This window comes from Haliaeetus leucocephalus, unplaced genomic scaffold, assembly GCF_000737465.1.
Source record: "Haliaeetus leucocephalus isolate CR32 unplaced genomic scaffold, Haliaeetus_leucocephalus-4.0 Scaffold158, whole genome shotgun sequence".
In the NCBI taxonomy this organism is placed as follows: Eukaryota; Metazoa; Chordata; class Aves; order Accipitriformes; family Accipitridae; genus Haliaeetus; species Haliaeetus leucocephalus.
In genome coordinates, this window is record NW_010972594.1 from 1,994,838 (window position 1) to 2,014,824 (window position 19,987).

A 19,987-nucleotide genomic window follows, 5' to 3' on the forward strand; every position below is an offset into this window, starting at 1 on the left:
CTGGTTTTCAGGCAAAAGTTTCACACACTCAAGATTATGCAATCATTCTTAATATAGCTCCTACAAATATGAGGACTTTTCTCAACATTCTGAAACCTCCTCTCAGGGAAGTGTCTGCTTCCTTAACAGCAGCAGTACTTACTAGATTTTAGTTCTCCGAACAAAACTGGTTTCATGATGTACCTTGCCAAAAGCAGCAAACTTGCTTCTATACCGAAGTTCAGAAAGACCTCAAACCAGGACTGTGCTTCTGAGACTACCCAGGCCTCCAATTACCTCCTCCAAATAGGAATGAAAAAACCTTTTCTCTCAATCTCATCCTTAAACATTTTTGCATTCACCCAAGGCCACTTACTTTTTGCAATTGCTAGAGACTTACAAATCTGCTTGACAAGAAGAATAAACTCAGTTCAAGAGCGTACATGCAGCTTGTTTGTGTTCTGAGAAGGAAATGGGTGATATCCTTATCAGAACAGAAAGTGACAGAGAAGTAGCTGATGAATTCAAGAAGCAATTTACAATTGTTTAGTCTCTGCACCTCATCACAGTTCCTCCAGCATCATGTCTTTTAATTGTCCTCTTTCTTTGAGGCCCTATAGATGCAAACTACTCCTCTATTTTGAAAAAACTGGCACCTAAATGCATCACCCCAAAAGCTGAGGACTGACGAGGCAAATGCAGCGGGTACATCACTGTATGGATGCTCAACCCTGCCACCTCCTACCTCTCTGGAGTGGGAACACATCACTATCATCCACTAGTTCTCACTGTTATGCCACTCCACAAACAGAACTTCATTTCAGAAGGAAACAAAGGGCTAAACTGAGAGGGAAGGGAAAGCACAACCATATTTCCTTAAATATCCATGCAAGTGCATGTCCTGCATGCCATACAGGCTGCACAGAATCTACAGCCTGAATTGAGTGATTGATCTAGCCCCAGCTAGTAGAAAAGCTTTGTTTCTCTTCTACTCTGCTTTGCTGTTAAAGCTGTGGAAAGTATTCATAATGGCAAACTCAGAAAGCAGAATGGCATACTTACTGAACAGAGCAAAATACCTAAGGTCTAGATTTGTTCGCAGTCCAGAAATGTATAGAAAGTCTGTAAAAACCAGGATTAAAAAAAAGAAAGCCATGTCCTGCTATTTTAACAAGTAAAAAATAATCATTTAAGATTTCCAGGCTTCTATTTACTCTGTAGAATGATGAATATGTATTACAATCTCAGCTTCAAATGCAGTCAGACCCCATTTTGATTTTGAACAAACGGTTGCAGAAAAAAATAGTTTAATATATTTCCATTGTTATATTCCACTTTTAAAGCATCTAGAAATTAGGGCATATGAATTAAAAGGAAATAAAATTAAATTAGTAGAGTAACATTTTAATATTATCTGTCTTTTGTCAAAAGCATTACATTAGCAGGCTTAACAAACCAGCACATTTATCAGTTATTCTTTGTCTTGCATTGGCAGACAAAATCCTGTAACAAAATTCTTCAAATACATGTATAAAGAAGGAACAAAATAAACAAAGTATTGAATTCTCATAAAGAATCTATACACAGCATTCACAATGAAAATAAAAGAGTTCCCCCAAGAAGTCCTTAACGGTTAAGAATGAAATCGTAAATGAAATAAAGAGAAGGAAAAACAAGAAAAGAGCAAACTCTTCCATAGGACAAATTGTAATTAGATAACTGAATCTAATGAAAACTGTGGAATGAATTTACAGAAAAAAATCGTAACTATCGAGAGACAACACTGCGCAAGAACAGTTTATTTATCCTAACAATTTTCAAGCGTAAATGTTAACTACAGATCATGTGTAAAAATACATAATAATAAATACCTTATATAGTAATGCACTTTACTGGATCTTCCTAGTGAAGAGGCATAGCAGAAACTCTTTAAGAACACACTTTTACTTCTCATATTCCTCTGCAGAAGAATATTCAGCATCAATGATGTGAAATTTCTGAAGCCCTCAGACCTTTTCTACGGCCATTACCACAATCTATGTTTTTTTTATATGGCTCCTATGGTTATAGAATATGATCACAGTTGTTTAGAAAGGTATGGACTAGGTGGCCTAAGGAATTACTGCTATTAACAGTGAGAAAGAATGTGCAAGTGTGTGCCTGTGTGGAAAAGTATCAAATAAATTACTGAAGGAAACAGATACTAAATAAACACAGCACCTTTTTGGATCCATCTTTCTTTGCAAATCAAAATCATAATTAGCAGCACAAATTATCAGGATTGTTAATTTGTGCTCCCTCTACTGGTTAATTCACCCTATAGCCACAAAAATAAGTCTAAAAAATCCCCAGATTGCTGTGTTGCAACTCAACAGCCCAAAAAATCTGAAACCAAATTATATTATTAAAGAAAACCGTTATACACAGCTGGTATGTTACACATCAGTTCTAAATGTCACCTTAGCTCGTTAAAATGTCAGAATGGAAGCAAAAGGATCTTGCAGTTCAAAAAGATGTTTTCTATCATACCAGCTTGTTTTGTGTGCCTAGTTGATAGAAGTTCCACTTCCCTCAGATTTAAAAATGCAATTAAACATTTCAAATTCTGAATCATTGTAAGAAGCCACTGTTAACTGGATTTTTAATTGAAAGCTCCTTTTTTCTCCTCCTCATACAAAACACAAGCAGCAACCAACCTGCAAAGCAGCCTAGATCACAGGACAACTTGGGCTGGAAGGCATGGTTTGGCAGCCCACCTGATCCCCACCCTGCTCACAGCAGGGCTAACTCCATGCTTAGTTAGGATACTCAGGGACTTGTCCCGTTGGCTCCTGTCAAGGCTGGCAACTCTGCAACCTCTCCGGGTAACTCATTCCTGTAATTAATCACCTCCATGGTGAAAAACTTTTCATGGCATATGCAAAATATTTTTTTAGATTGAAATCAAGCATAATTCAAAGTCTGAGTATAAGCAAACGGCAAATTTGTAACAAAACCCAGGAAAAACCAGTTTACCAAAAATCATGTCATCTGATCACAACTACTCCTAGTCATAAGCAGCATTATTTACTGGGCAATGCAAATGTCATTAGCAGCTTGAACCACCAGAAAGAATCAAAGGCCACCTTACTTTTGAATTTTCATGGTATAATACCTATGGGACTCTGCATTTCATCTGAAGCTGACAGAATATACTCTATAAATATTTATATAGCATATAGCAGATTCTCTGACTTTTTATTTCACAAAACACCAATAACATTTATATATCCACAGTTTTCTGATCACCTCTCCTGGAGAGATAATTTAAATACTAATTTTCAATGTCTGCTTCTGACAAAGAACTGTTTAAATGGAGTGAGTTGTAGTAAACATTAATGTACTAGTACAATTATTTTTAGTTAGCAAAACAGAAATAACAGCCAATTTCATTTACCTTGCTCAGTATGGGGTTTTTTTTTAATTAATAGGCTTTAGTTTTGCAGATGAGCAAGACAAACTTCTATTGTTATATACAGATTCGCAGTGTAAACATTTAACACTCCCCACATCATCAAAATTGATTCCGAGCAGGATCTCAAAAAAGCATTCAGTGCCAGTGTGACAAAGAGCACTACTGCCCCCTAATGAGACAGCCCACAAAAGCTCCTCTGCAACAGCGTTTTGTGCCTTTCCTGAAAAAATGCAAATTGTAGCCATGAATTATTAAGAAAAAAGTTTTGTGAGAAATGAAGACAATAATTAAGAACATATATGCTATATTCATACCAAATTTCTGTGCAAAAGACACACACACATAAATTGGGGGGGGGGGGGGGGCACGGGAATAAGCATCTAGTATCTAGGATTTTCAGGTAACTTCGTGCAGAAAGAGATCATGAAGATGCAAAACACTGCACAAAAATCATGTTCCAACGTTTTTGTCAGTATATAAGCAGATATTAGCCAGTCTTAAACTTATTCTATACTAGGAAGGAATCTCTCAGAAAAAAAAAAACCTGTAGTTATTTTCACACCAACACAGATTTCTAGTGTCTGTAGTGTGAGAGCATCAGTATGTTTTTCTTGTTGCACTGTTCTATCTAAATGCCAGTTACAAGTCTATGCTAGGCTTGTAATTATTGCAAAATAATTCTGATCTTGTGGGTAATTATACCCACAAAAAGAAATAGAGAGGAATATAAAAAAAATCCACTTGCTGAATTTTGTTTGTAAAGGAAACAGACAAACTTTGTGTGTCATGTGAAAGTGACATTTTTTCCTCATTTTTTTAAAAATTGTTTTGCCACAGAATTGAATCTGTATGTAGTGCTGCCCAGTGCAACTTGGACATATTGTCTGGTTCCTGTATTTGCATTTCAAAAATACAGATTGCAGTGAACTGCTGAAAAAAATACAACTGCTGCAAGTCCTGGTGAGGACCTTACAAACGTAAGCTGTATATTCTCTTTTATTCTACCATAAATCAGAAATTCCACTCACATTAGTAAAATTACTGTGATTTAAATGCAATGCTAAAGCAGAACTGAGTTCCGATTTTTCCCCTCAAATCTTTTATACTGACTTTTTCATAGATAAACACTGACAGACACCACAGCAGTAAAGACTCTAATTTCCGTTAGCAAGACAAGGTTAAAAGCAAATCATGTATTTAATTTAAAACATGCTAGCTAACAAAAGATACAGATTTTATTAATAAAAAATTACATTCATCAGTGGGTTTTGGCACTGAAACACCACCAGTCACTAAAATCCCTGAACTTAAGACTTTATCTTAAAAATTCTAAATATTGGGTTTCTGTGGCTTCACATACTATGTCATCGTTCATATAAATACATCATTAGCACTAAAAGGTTGCAAGTGATGAGTAGTATCTTACATAACTACACACATGGTAGAGGGCTGCAGGCTACTAGGCATTAAAAGTATAGAAGTACCAATCACGTGCTATATGATAAAAATAAATTATCTACAAAGATATTTGAGAGACCTAAACTAACCATATTCCATTATATTCCTCTATTACGTTACAGCCCAAAGAGCTGGTAACACAGCGCTCAGCTCTCAGTTCACCTAACATGTATGCTATTACAATTCCAAATGCTTACTATAGTTTTATGAAATATAATTTTATGAAAACACTGGCAAGACTAACAATGATCAAGAGTTCCAATGGATGCCTCAGAACTTTGAACACAAGGCCATCACCACAACACATTCCAACTCTGCCAGGCATGTATTTCTTACCTTTGAATCTTCGTCGCTCACTCCCAGCTCTAGCACAGCTTGAGGAGACTTCAGCTTCGCTTGCATGGACTCTGCCATTTGAAGATTAAGCTGCCATCCAATTGTTTCGAGCTATAAAACACAAATTTAGATTACAATCAGATGGTACAGAAGCACTCAGGTCAACTTTCAATACTGTGAACAGTCTGTGTCAGTGATCACGATGTCAGGCTCTATAAATGTTAAGCATTTTTATACAATACACATTCTGCAAATTCTCCTGGACTCCAAGACAGATTTGCTTCTCCCTCTTGCCAAATTTATCAGTTCAAACTGCCTGTGACCACCCAAAATAAAGCTACTTCATATGCCTCAGGTCTGCTGGAACCAATCCATAAAATACAACCAAGGGTCCAAAATAAGAAAGTTTCCCCCTCCTTGTGCAAGTTTATCAGCAAAGCTGTGGATTCAATTTTATTTTGTATTTATTTTTCTTTTAAGAAAAAAATTACGTATAAATGGTAAACCAGCTAAAAATGGTAATTTCTTAATCAACAGATCTATTCATGGGTATTCTACCGTATACAGATGTTAATGACAAATACAATTCTGTGCTGCTTTATAAATTGTTATTACTGAAAAGCCAAAAACCAGCTAAGCATGTGAGCAACAGAATTTTTAATAGAAAGTTACACACAAAAAAATTTCAAATTGCTTTTTAATCATTAATCTAAAATGATATTCAAACATTAACAAGCTACACCTCACGCACAAATGAAGTATGCAAGAACAGAACTACAAGTCTTTCATGAAATAACCTACCTCACTTTCTTGAATAAAGAAAAGTCAAATTATAAAGTCTTACCATCTGGCAAGTTAATTTACATACAAGTTCTTTTTAATCTAGTGTCTCCCCTCTGTTAGTAAATATTGTGGCTGACTTGGTAAAAGTGAAAGCGTGCCACATCTCAGTTAATCTCTTACCAGTCCAACAATTCAGCTAAAATCATCAATAGCACAAAGTCATCCCACAGGCGCTGTACTGTGAACAGCAAAGAAGCCAATACATACCCTGCCTCCTACAGCGACAGTAATCTCTAGATGAAAGATAGGAGAGAAAGTGAGTGGCAGAAACATCTTCCATGGGCACAGCTCAAAGACAGAACTTTCAAAATTTATTGCAGCTATACCATTTACATTTACACGTTAGTGTATGTTCTACTGCATTTCTTTGTATATTGCATCAATATTATACCAATTATGTAACAAACACTGAAAGCCATAGGACTAAGCATACCAAAATGAAAATTACATATCATGACCTATTAACCACCAGTGCCAGTGCACGATGGTTAGGGAGTTTAGCCAAGGCCAAACAAAGCTAACAGAAGGACACAGTCAGTGTCAGACTGACTTTGTATACAGCTATAGGAACAAGACAGGAGGAAGAACTTCAGCAGGTCAGCCTGCAGCCTGTCAGCCACTCTGCAATAAAAGCCCCTATTCAGGCTTCATTCTGAGGTGAAAATAAGGAAGTTTACATATTAATCAAATCAATAAAAGCATGCATACAACACAAACAGACACAGCTGAAATGCTGTAAATCTGGTCTAGCTTATTTTGTGGTAGGCATACCTTTAGTTTCAGTATGCCCACAGCCTATGAACTAAAGATGCTTTAAAAGACAAGTTTTATAAATTCTAAAAGCACATTAATTTTTAATCATAATTCTCTGTATTGATTTCCTCTAACCTGATTACATCTTGGTTGATGAAAATAATAGGGCATTGCCCATCCAACCCAGAAGTACACCACAATCCAAAGTGGATTCTGTGGACGTGCTGATGTGAATCACACTAATGGACAAGTCTGCTAGGCCCCTGTGCTGGCCAGCAAATTATACCAGAATGACACAGCTGGAAAACATTTTTCTCTCCACAAACTTCAATAAAATTAAGTAAAGAAATTACCTCTGGTTCTCTCAGGAGCACAAAGGTCTTAGCGTCTTGCCTTATTCTAGGTTTTAGATCAAGAAAGAAGTTCAGTTCAGTTAAAGAACCCTATCAAAATTAATAATGGTCAACAGAGAAGGACCCAAATGCTGACTTAGAGGTTAGTGGTGGGAGCAGCCTGAAGCAGACAACAGGGAACAGTACCACCTATTTTGATGAAACACCTAACCACTAAGGTCAGAGACAGTGTGCAAGCTCTGGAATGCAATGGCTCTTCACACTGCAGTCACTAAGGTTTAAGCCCCATACTCCTCTATTTAGAAAGGACTTTCAGTTACTTAAACAGTTTTAGTAGTATGGAAACCAAGCCTTAGACTAGCGGCTTATACAGGATTATAAAACAATGCCACTAGAGACAAGAACAATATCCTAGGAAGCCTGACTTTTAAGACTTTTCTAAAGCTGTTAAACAGTGTACTGTATGTAGCATGAAAAACAAACCATCAAAAGTAAAGAAATTCAAATTTATGTCTTCTATTTCACTTCTAATACACATCTATCCAGGAATATTGTAGAGGGCTCAGAACAAATACAATATATGTGGCAGCACAGTGGCCTGAGTTTATAGCTGAACAGCAGCCATAACTCTTTTTTTATATTGCTTTACCTTAAAATTACTTTGTTTTCCTATATGATTCATGTGTCTTTTCTGTTTTAAATACAGTTGTATGAGAACAAGTTTTGATTAACAAATAGTACACTGCCTAAGGCTTCAAAATGGTCTGGCTATTTATTTTCTTGAAAGAAAAATGTAACATGTATTTGGCCATGGTCATGTTTATTTAGAAGACATTCAACATCCTGAAATATCAATTAACCTTTTGAGAGTGGTGACATGTTTCTGCACGGCATTTGTGTCAAGGGACAGTATTTGGTAGCCACGAAGTGGTACATATTTTAGGGCCAATTTTTTCAAAAATGAAAGGACTACAAAATTATTTTCACTTCTGATATAAAACTTGTTACAGAAAACAGAATGTTGGGAGAGACTATATGATGCCAGAATCTGCAATAAATTACCTGAGAAGCATTTACTGGGGAGGAGGGGGAAGTATTTCCCCATAACTAGCATGAAAATAAAGCCATGGTTTTAGTTACTATAGACCGTTATCTTCTTTTTACAATTTCTTCTCAGCAGTTTAGAAACGTACAAGCTACCTTGTCACTGCAACAATAAACACCATTGAAAATGTACTATTTAGCACTGTAAGTTCTCACTAGTATCTCTGGCACTTACTTAACCTCAGGGTTATGTTTAAAACAGGTGCAAGCTGGAAAACAAGGTAAGGAAAAAAACCTAGAAAATAAATAAGACCAACAGTAAGCACGTATGAAAATGCTCCAGGTCTGCTCCATGAACCCAACAGCAAATGATTCAGGGCAACAAAGATATGAGGAAGCTTTCAACAACCACTGTAATCCTCAGTTCCCATGTCTATTTTGTTCCACTGAGGCTTCTGAACAGGACACCATGACAGCCAGGACTAACAGGCATGGAAGGACCTATGCACTTCTTTCTCCCTTCCAGCACTCACTCAGTATTAGCTGTAGAAAAGATAAGGTGTTATACCTGCTAAACCAACTCTGTACCCCCTACAATCATCATGCTTCTCAGTGGCAACCCACGCCTGTCCCAGGTGCAGATCCACACTAGAGAGCTGCCAGTTCCCCTAATATGAAAGGACCTGACCCTTCATCTTTAGATCACTAACAACTTCACAAGACTCTGCTCTGTCATGATGAAGTCTGTGATACCCACAGTCACTTTTCTCCAGTGTAAAACATGGGAGCTTCTGACTCATGCCCACTGTCTTGTCTACCAGACTGCTTTCCATACTAGAGTGTAGTATTTTACATATTAGCACAAGATCATCAGCAATCCTACTATGGTAAAATGCTTGGGTGAAAGTCACCCTCTGCAAAAAGCCCATGTGCACTAAATGTCATCAGCTTTCACAGCTTATCCAATATAAACATTAAGCACTATCTCCAACCAAATAAAGGATTTCACACAGCCAAAATTAACATCCACAGAATACACCATTTCCCTCATCACTTACAGCCCATTATGTTTTTACATACTATTGTCTCTTGCTCACGTATTTTCACTTTTGACTGCCCATAAACATTTCTACAAATTAAACCAAAACTGAGAAGAAATTAAAGAAATCAGATAAAGAAGACAAGTTTCTACATTAGTTGTCAAAAAATCAAAATAATTCTCCTTTGTCAACTACATAAAGATATTTATTTTATACTCTTTCATGAGAAATCAAATAAATGTTCTTTTGCCAAAAAAAAAATCAGGCTAAAAACATCACAGAGAAAACAATCTTAGCTATACAAGAGCCAGTCTATCAGACTCAAAAACAAAGGACTACGACTTTGAGAAAGAAGGCAGACTGGATGTCCAGAACAGGCGTGTTGAAGGGCTCCAACCTGAGGACCAAGAACATAGCCAAACTGACTAAGAAACTCACACTGGAAGAAATGTTGGCAAGGACTTTGATTTGAGAAAAGAAAAAAAAGTGGGAATATTGTAAAAAAGGGTAAACTAAGAGTGGAAACAGAATTTCAAAAAATACATAAGCACCTAAAATGTCTTCCCTAATATTTCCAACTTCAGCCATTCAAAACTTCTGGAGCAGGGTCCAGCATTTTTAGGGGAGGAGAAGGTAAAAGGGGTTTAAATGCTTAGTCAGTACCAGAGCAGGGAAAGGGGATATTTTCTGATTTTGGTCTTGAGTGATACACTGAGATCACATCTCCTGTCTGTCTCTACACCCATGAAGACTGGAAGCTTGTTTTAATTTTAAATGGAAAACTGGAATTTTCATATAAATTACCCACTTCTAGAAGGTGAAGCTTTCAGAAGGCCATGTAATATCGTAATGAATCATTACAGAAGCTATACAAAATCAGTATTACTGCCCTCAGGACTCACCAATGTGGCACAGCTTACTTCTTATCACAAGGCAAACAAGATGCCATAATACCATGCAAACCACTATTTCTCCTCCATGAGTAATCCATGATTTGGCATCTATTTGTCCCTTAGAAAGTGCTGTAAGCACTGACCTCAGAGAAGGTAGGAATAACAGTGAGTAAACTGAACCTGGAAGAATTACAATATGGAAATACTGCTTGGAAACAGAAAATCAACATGACTGAGGTTTTTATAACCACCAGACATTAACACAGTTATGAAATAGCTGATGACACGACTTTGCAGCTCAAATTTAACGTATTAGGAAGATCTAATTATTTCACTCAGATTCTTGCACTCCATCCTCTCGGGAAGATTTGCTGCTTTCAGAACACCTCACTTTCCCTAAATAGAATAAATATGATGTACTTCACTTCTGTGTAATACTAAAACATAAAATCATAATCGTCAATTAATGAGAGAATAATTATATTCAGAGCACATACACGATTCAGAACATGTGGGCAAATGCACTTAAACAGTATTATAGGTTAAATATGACTTAACAAGCCCCTATAGATAAATCAGCTACAGGAAAGATTATGAAGATCCTGGCATATCCCTTATTAGCATCAAATGGTTATATGCATTTCTACAGAGAGAGAGAGAAATGCTGATCAGCATTTAGCAAAGAGCAAGAAAAAGAATTCGCAAAATTAGAGTTTGATCTTAAAGTCTAAAAAGTGAGAAAAACAGACTTCTGGGCTGAACTTGTTAATAAGCCTGATGGGTGGAGAATGCAGAAGCAATTCTAAATTAGTAGCAGTGTTCTGTACTTTTATGTTTATGGGAGGGAAAAAGCTCATGAAAGCCTGGATGGGAAAGGAACACATAGCATAAACAAACTAGCATACACAATTTGTGAAGTCTACTACTACAGTTACAACAAACATTGTCAGTATTTCCAAAAGGAAATTGGTAAAAAGGAGTGGTAACATTACCACTACATTTGGTAATGTTTGCAAATCAACTATGCAATAATACAATTTTTCAATTGTATTATTTCAGTTTGGTATTTCTCCCATTGTCAATGGGTTATGGTTTAGTTTGTCTGTTTGGACTTCTTTTTAAAAGCAACAAATCCCCCCAACAACATGTGGCTTTTTAGAGAGCAAAATGTTTTCATTACCCTGAAGTCGCTAAGGGGCTGTTGGAGCTTCCCAACATGAGTGATAAGAATTTTAAAGCAAACTGAGCTTGTAGCCCACAGTCAGAATTAAAAGCCAGTAAGAGTAACCTTTAGAATAACTAGATCGCATGTTGTGAATATTGAGAAGAACATGTACTAAAGAAATTATGGTATGATACTAAATCTTACTCATCTAGTTCATAATGCACTTATCAGTTCAGTCAAATTGGCCTCTAGTGATGTTACTAACTTGAGCACAGCTGAAAATAAATCTTAACATCCCTTCTGAAAATTCAAATCTTGGCACAAAACCATGTGGTTCTAATAGTACCACCTCTTGTAGTACTGGTGGTGCCAAAGGACTTGGTTAATATGGACATCCCTGTTCTTGGTTGTGAGCCGCTTCCTATGGCACAAAATGCCGGTTCTCACTTGCGTAGCTGAGATCTAACATCCAAGTCTCCTGACTTTGAGTCAATACTCAAAGAGCCGCTTCAAGGTAGTTTAAGTGCATCTATAGTTACTGTCCTTCACTGGCAGTCTGATTAATTTGAAGACAGGCTGAAGCAGTGTAATTGACTTCCTTTTTTGAGTTTTTAAAAACTGCATAATAGAAATAGAATGCCAAAAAGAACCTCTTACTGACTCATTCTTTACAGGTACCACAGAAAACAGTCTTCTGTTAGGCAGAAGCCTAACAAACTATTTCAGATAAAGTAGGACGGTTGCAGTAATACAGAAATTAGTTTCATGCTCCACTGGTATATAGGCCCACCCATTTGATATTCAAATAGTTTAATTAACTTAATCTCATGTGCAGTAACATTTATGCCTTTCATATCCTGAGAAAAAAATATACATGCCTGTTTCTATAAAGCTTTTTCTGTAAAAAACCAAAATAATATGCAAGTGTAATGGCACTGTTTTTCAGAGTTACACTCTCCTCATCTATTTGTACCAAATATGGTGTCTCTGTAAGAGCAGTCTATCAGTTTACATGCAGCAACTACTCTTGGAAGTAAGTTCAGCTTCACTACATCAATGCTGGAGTGCTCACTTAGTTAAAAGGCTACTTTAATTCACTGTCTACAGTAAATATTGATAACTTAAGATTCCAAAGTCTAAACTGCTACTATTACAGTGTTAAGAGTGAGTAACTAACACTGTAGGAGAGTGCATAATAGGGGGATGAAAACCCAGCCTTCAGGCCATTCTTGAAGAAGTAGATGTATGATAGCTGGAGAGATAAGGTTCAAGAGCTACCCTCAAATAGCACCAGTGTGAGCAAAAACTATTAGATACTTTAAAGATAGAGCCTGACAAATTCAGAAAGTCACTATATGATGTGGCTGCTTGCAGTAATAGGGAAAATGAACAACTCAATGTCTCTGCCCACATGTACCTTAGAAATGAACCTATCGTGCCCCCAAAGGCAACAATTACAGAAAGAGAAAAATCCTGTTTCAACAAATGAAATCAGAATTTTGTCTTTTTAACTCAGATACTAACTCACTCAGTTCAGCTATTTTCCCCTCTAGTTTGAGAGGAATAGTCCAACTTTAAATACCAAAACATTTCCTGGAACCATCTGAAAGAGCTGTTTATGTAATTTAAGACATCCAGAGTATTACTCTCATTGAAGCTGTTACAACCATTGAAGTGACAGATAATGGGATATGAAAGACATATTCAGCAAATCTTTTTCTCAAATTATTACAATAGTGTATATCACACTGACACAAAACATTTAAGAGTGTTTTCCAACTAACAAAATATTTTAAGGAAATAAATAATCCATAACATAAGGATTTTTCTGGTGCAGATCTTTCACTTACAATACACTTATTTCAGTTGTTCTAACCAAATAACCTAGAGGAAAATGAATATGGCCATCCTTTCACTCAGTTTTTATTCTTGAAAATGTAACTCCAGTAGTTCCTCCACTGAAGACCGAGTACTCCTCATTTCATTGTAGAAAGTCAGAATACTCACATTTTAAAGTTTGGGTGTCTCCTCCACTCATCTTTCAACAATCAAATTAGACAAAATGTACTAAGTCAGAGTTACACAGATGAATACCTTTCATTTAAATAAAGTACTGCAACACATATATATGGTTTTAATAAATTAACTATCAGTTTTGTAAGGATGGGGGAGGACTAAAGGTATATTGCCTGTTAAGAAAAGCACTGGTCTACAATGCACTACTCTAACTTTAGACCTGTGTAATCACACCAACATAAAACTAGAGCAAACCATTAAGTCTGCTCTCTAAAATTTTCAGCCTAAGATGACAATTTAGTTCTTCATCAGCACACTCAGCACTGCAGAATCAAACCTCCAAATTAGATATGAAAACGTCAATTGTGCCTGCTGTGATGATGAAAATAATTTAGGTAAGAGGCCAAGAGAAGGATGACAAAACATGTATGACTGAACTCCTTCAAAAACTCTCCCTGCCTACTTAAGAAAAGAATGATAGTGCAGAGGAGACACCAGCAGGATGAAGCCAAAAGTGTATGCAATACAGCAAACAAATATTAAAGAAGAAAAAAAGGTGCACATTTTTAAGAGGAAAGCCACGAGCGACAGGCACAATTCGCCAATCATCACAGGTAGGGTCTTCATCACAGAAATATTCTGTAATTAGGAAGAGAGTGTTTCCTTTAAGATAAGCCCCAGATCAAACATCAGTTTCGTGCTGATGGGAAGCTCTAGCACTGGGGGCAGGGGCAATGACTGCATAAACACACTGTTTTCTATTCTCTGTTGTTGCTACTGACTTCAGTTGTATTAAGGTGGCATGAATATCTGCGAAGGAAGTTCTGGGTGTTGCAGCCTCTTTTCTGCAGGCCTCCATGGGTAACAACTGCTCCATGGGTGAGGTGTCCGCAGTGAAACAGCTGGATTTTCACATTGGTTTCATATAGTTTCTGACTACAGTCTTCTACTACATTTTGAATAACAATGGAAAAAAACTGATGGTATACACTATTTCAAAAGCTGTCCCCCTACTGTACAAACATACTCAGCTTCAACACAATTCAGTACCCCCATTTTATAAATGGATTACTGAGGCATTTTGTGGCTTCAGTGAAAAGTACTCTTCTGTGCCAGATTGAAAATCTGCAAGACTCAATTTTTATCCAGAAATATGAGTCACAAATTGAATGATCAGCATCTTCAGCTGACATTATTAGGCAAATCTTCAAATTAAACCCAAGAGTCAGAGCAGGCGCCACAAAAACAGTATGTAACTATCAATAAAACCTTAAATACACCCACACAAAGTCAGGACAATAGGGTAGGGTTTTTTTTAAAAAGCATGAAAGCCTGTAATTAAAGACAGTCATAACACATACGCACAGCCAAGTTAAGCAGAGGTTGCATAGCCAACTACAGTGCCTATGACTAAATTTTAAGACCAGACTTCGCAACCTTAATGCTAGTTTTGCAATGTATCTCAGTCATGTATTCATAAGAAAGTAAGAGTCACTGGATGGATCTTATCTATCTAGTCACAATACTAGAATGTAATGTCAAATCCAATTCTGCCTTAATCTTGCAGATACTGCAAGACCATCAGTAAACAGACAAACAAAACAAACAGGAAAGTAGCAACTATGCTTTTCACTAGTAGACAAGAATAATCTTCCAGGCTCTGAAGTAGTCCACATGCTATAATTGTCTCTAACTAGAAATAGTGGTAGCTGTAACATAAAGGCAAGGAAAGGGCTGGATTTGGTCAGGCAGACAGACAATGAATTTAGAGAATCCTGTAAAAAGACTGACCAAATAGAATACAATTCCCAAAGGAAAAAATTCTGAAAGTTTAAAAAACAAAGGGAAACTATTTATGTGGCTTTGTGTCTTAGCCTCGAAAGAAGGCACTGTAAGACCAACGGACTGAAGATAGGTTGGGCCAGACCCCTAGTCGCATGGGACATTCAAGTGAGTGGGACAGGGAGGCACTGAAGAGTGCCACAGGCCATGGATTATGTTTGCTGTGCAACTCTCAGATCCCTCACCACAACTTCCCCTAATGATATCAGCAACTTAGGAGGCAGGGGATAAAAAAAAAAGGAGGAGCAATAAGTGTTTTAACTTTGTAAACTGGGACTTCCACTTTGTAATTAATACTACAAAAAGCAAGAGGAGCAAGCCAAAAAGCCAGCACCTCTGTTACCTCTCAGAGAGGATTTGAATATTAAGAGGGTATTAAAAATAGAAAAAGAGACTGAGATTTAACTCTAAAAGGAAAATTTGCACAAATTATATACCTAAAGCTATCTTATTTGGTGAATATGTAAGATGAACTAGATTCTTCATCTAAGATTGGCTCTCTCCTGGAGGGTTAATTTCCTCTGACTTCCCATTTTTGTCTGCAAGGATAATGCCCTATTGCTCTTCAGCAAACCTTACTTAGCACATATGCCAGGCAAAGTGGTATTTTCAGACTTCTTCATTCAATAATCAAACTAAAACTCCTCATATATTTAATCTTTGAATTTAAAAAAGGAAAGAGACACACACCAAAAAGTACCAGTGTACTTCAAAAGGGAATAAACAAAAGAAATAATATGACATGAAATTGTTAGAGCAAGGCTAATGCTAAGAACTTCAAAAGACTTTTCCCCTAATTGAAGTTACTACACATTTTCACCTTTACATGTATTTTAACTGATAAGCAGCTAGCTTGAAAGCAAACAGAAAGGGACTGCATCACAAACATTAAAAACAGCACTCGAGGTTCCAAAACCCTAGTATTTAGGGATTCACTTTGTAAAAAAGATAAAAGTGTCGTTGCGCTTTGTCCCTTTCTGGGAAATTTGTGGGCACAGAGTTACGGTAAAAATATGCACCAGTCTACGAGTGCTTATATGGAAAACTCATAGCTGACTGGCTCTTTTATCTAGCAGAAGAATATATAGCAAGATCCAACAGTGGGAAGATGAAGTTAGACAGATTTTAATCAGAGATAAAGCACACAGTTTATTAACTATAAAAAATACCCCAGAAGTTACCTGTCATTTCAAGCCGTGAAATCAAAACCAGACCCATTTCAAAAGCTCTTTTACACATTGAAGAAAAAATTACAGTTCGTATTACACAGGAACTTAGGCAAGATAAGCATGATACTCTTTTATAACCTTAAAAGATGCTATTTTGCATGTAGGAACAGAACAAATGTTTCAGATGTTTTTAAACATTCTCAAAATGTACCTTCTTCCAACCTTTATTATTTATACTTTCTTGGTAGAAGATATAAGAGGGTAAGAAGGATAGGAAGAAACTCATTAAAAAAATCCTCAAGAAGTAGTACCTAAAAATTGTAAACAATTAAAATACCTACTAACAAAGTTGGGCGAGTGGAATATTAAACAGACCCAGTTGTGCTGTAGCTGGCTATTAAAATAAATCTCAGCAGGTATACAACTATGCCTTTACTACATCTTTCATCATTTGTGCTCTCTTTGCCACTGTCTGTGATGGCATCATATAATGCAATTCACAACTCACTGTGACAATGCCCATAGGTACGACACGGTCTTTGTGACCTCTGTTTGTCACTGTAAGAATGACTAGTGGATCAGACACTAAAAACAGACAAAAAAACTGAGATATTCTTTCTGTTTGAGCTGTATTCCTCTTTATTTTGCATATCTTCTGATATCAGAACAACTTTTTCCCCTCATGACACACACAGAGGGCATACCAATTCTGTTCTTTTTTGTCATAACCACCACAGGATGTATGTGTTTCAGAATACTTCTGCAGATTTGCCAGCATTTAGGAGAGGGAATTTAGCATATTCACATTACATATATACTCCTTAGCAAGAAGGCCAGTTTCTGAGAAAACTACTTTCAGAGTTTTTCCCATATGGCTTCAAACAGCCAGTCAAGATACAGAATTGACAGCTCTGTCAAGAATTTTAGGTATGTAATTGCACTAGTTGCATTCCCACGCATCATTATATTAAGTAATGCTGTCTGAAGGCTATAAAAAACTTCTCCTGGTTGGCAACATAGGATTCTTATCTTTTCTATTTTTTTTATATATATATATTTTAAAGATACCCTCAGTAGTTTTCCAAGACAAGAAAGCTATGAGGCATTTAGCTTGACCTGCCTTTAAAACAGATAGAGTACTTTACACAGAGTACCAAAAAAAACATACAGAGAACATAATATAGGGGAAGGGGGAGAAATGCAACAGCATTGATGAAAAATTGCAATGAGAATTCGGAGTGAATCCTAATAAAAAACTAGCTCTTCTTCACAGAGAGGAAAAAATACATTTTAATTTGATCAATATGTGTCCTGATGTCTAAACTGATACATTACCCAGCAAAGACTTAAAAACTGGATCAGATTGATATCAGACCATTACCACTGGCCTATCATTCTAGAGGCCAAATTAAGAACACATTCAAAGAAAAAACTGATACAAATACTATCATTCTAATTGACTAGGATTGTATTATACAGCAGAAATAATACAATAAAGGGACTGCCATACAAGTAAAAATTCAAAGAACTAATTAATGCAACAGAATACATAATTAATAACACTGTGCAGCTGAAGACTGCTATAGTTCAGTGAAGAAAATGAAAAGATGAAGTGAGAAAATAAATACTATTTAGCAGTACAGCTTTAGTTTAACTCCACAGTTTTTATTAATTTCTCAAGACAATAATGTCCTATCAGCTAAGCAGTCTGCACCAATAAAATTTCAAAGACCTATGTTCAAAAAAGAACATTTTTTCTCTAACAATTAGAAGTAGTGTTCAATATGCCACAGAAAACTTCACCTAATCAGTATTCTGGGAAATAGTTGTTCTGTTGCTCTAACAAACTCAGTTTGGCTTGTCACCCTAATGAAGCTATCAGCCAGCACATTACCACCTACATCTCTTGCATAGAACTGACAGACCCAGAACCCAGAATACTAGTTTTTACTGAGTTGTAGTTTGCAGGCAAGAAGAAAATCTGGTTTAAGAGAAATAACATGGCAATACAAGTGAAATATCTGTAAGAAACTACTTCTTGTAATAACTAGTGGTCTGGAGTCCCAGTCTGAGCACTGCTGCAACCCAAAGGTGCAGTGGCCTACTCTCTCAGAAATGGTGATGAGCCAAATGAATAAGTAATTTTATGAATATTATTATGAAATTATAATCCCGGACAGTCAACTACCCACTAGTTTTGGCCATAAGTTAATGAATCCTCAGTTCTTCCTTCAATTTGGCCAAAGGTTCCAAAGTTTGCGTGATGTGCAAACCATATCACTAAATAAAAAAAGAAAAAACTATCAACCATTTTATGTTGTCTTAAAACAGAAATGCAAGATTAGAGCCTGGTCCTTCTTGTGTACACTACAGGAAACAGACTTAGTGGCAGCATTTCAGTACTTCCAAAATACACAGCTAAGTATCAGATGCCAGGAGAGACTCAGAATTATTTTGCCACTTGGATTTTAGTAAAACACTTTAAAACAAAGATAAAATTCCAATTAGATCTTTCTTAGTTACACTGCAAACTCTATCCTGTACACAGTTTCCCAGAACACCCTCTCATGCTGGAACAGAACCATCAGGATCTCAGTAATAATAATCACGACCTGATTCTGCACTCAGAACCAGGTGAGCTATCCCATGCATACACCCACTAAAGCTGTTACAAAGAAAATCCAGAGTTGGTAAGTGTACAGAAAAGCATGTGGCAAGCAAAAGCATGAAATATTCACACATACTCTGAATTCTAAATTAATATGTAGTCCTGCACAGCACCTGAACAGGACAGTAAAAGCCCTTACCAAAGATGCAGTGACAACCAAAAAGCCCATACATATTTTTAAAAGTGTATGAAAGAAAAAAAATCTGTATTCATAGAATCATATTATGGGTTGAAAGGAACATTTAAAGATCACCTAGTCCAACCCTCCTGCTGTGGGCAGGGACCTCTGTCAACAGATCACGTTGTTCAAAGCCCCTTCCACCCTGACTTCGAACACTTCCAATAACGGGGCATGAACAGCTTCTCTGGGCAACCTCTTCCAGTGTCTCACCACCTTCATTGTAAAAAATTCTTCCCTTATATCCAACCTAAACCTAACCTCTTTTAGTTTAAAACCAATCCCCCTAGTCCTGTCACTACAAGCCCTGGTAAAAAGTCTCTCTCCATCTTTCTTATAAGCTGCCTTTATATACTGAAAGGCTCCGTGAAGGTCTCCCCGGAACCTTTTCTTCTCCAGGCTGAACAACCCCACCTCTCTCTGCCTGTCTTCATAGCACAGGTGTTCCAGCCCTCTGATCATTTTTGTGGCTCTCCTCTGGACCCGCAGCAAGAGGTCCACGTCTTTCTTGCTCTGGGGACTTCAGAGCTGGACATAGTACTCCAGGTGGGGTCTCACTAGAGCAGAGCAAAAGGGCAGAATCACCTCCCTCAACCTGCTGGCCACCCTTCTTTTTACAGAAGCTGGGATACTATTGGCTTTCTGGGCTGCAAGTCCAGATTGCTGGCTCATGTCCCATTTTTCATCCACTGGTATCCCCAAGTCCTTCAATCCCTTCATCCCCGACTCCGTGTTGATGCTGGGGATTACCCCAAGCTAGGAGCAGGACCTTGTACTTGGCCATGTTGAACTTCAC

The 19,987-nt window shown here is 37.0% G+C and overlaps 1 protein-coding gene across 1 annotated transcript in view; it reads right to left on the bottom strand.

Moving 5' to 3' along the window:
* Positions 1 to 19,987, bottom strand: part of COMMD10 (COMM domain containing 10) — a 114,464-nt gene that overhangs the window by 84,522 nt on the left and 9,955 nt on the right. The window contains exon 6 of the mRNA XM_010562359.1: positions 5,228 to 5,338. Within this exon, the coding sequence (XP_010560661.1) occupies positions 5,228 to 5,338 (111 nt within the window). The remainder of the gene's footprint in view (positions 1 to 5,227; positions 5,339 to 19,987) is intronic.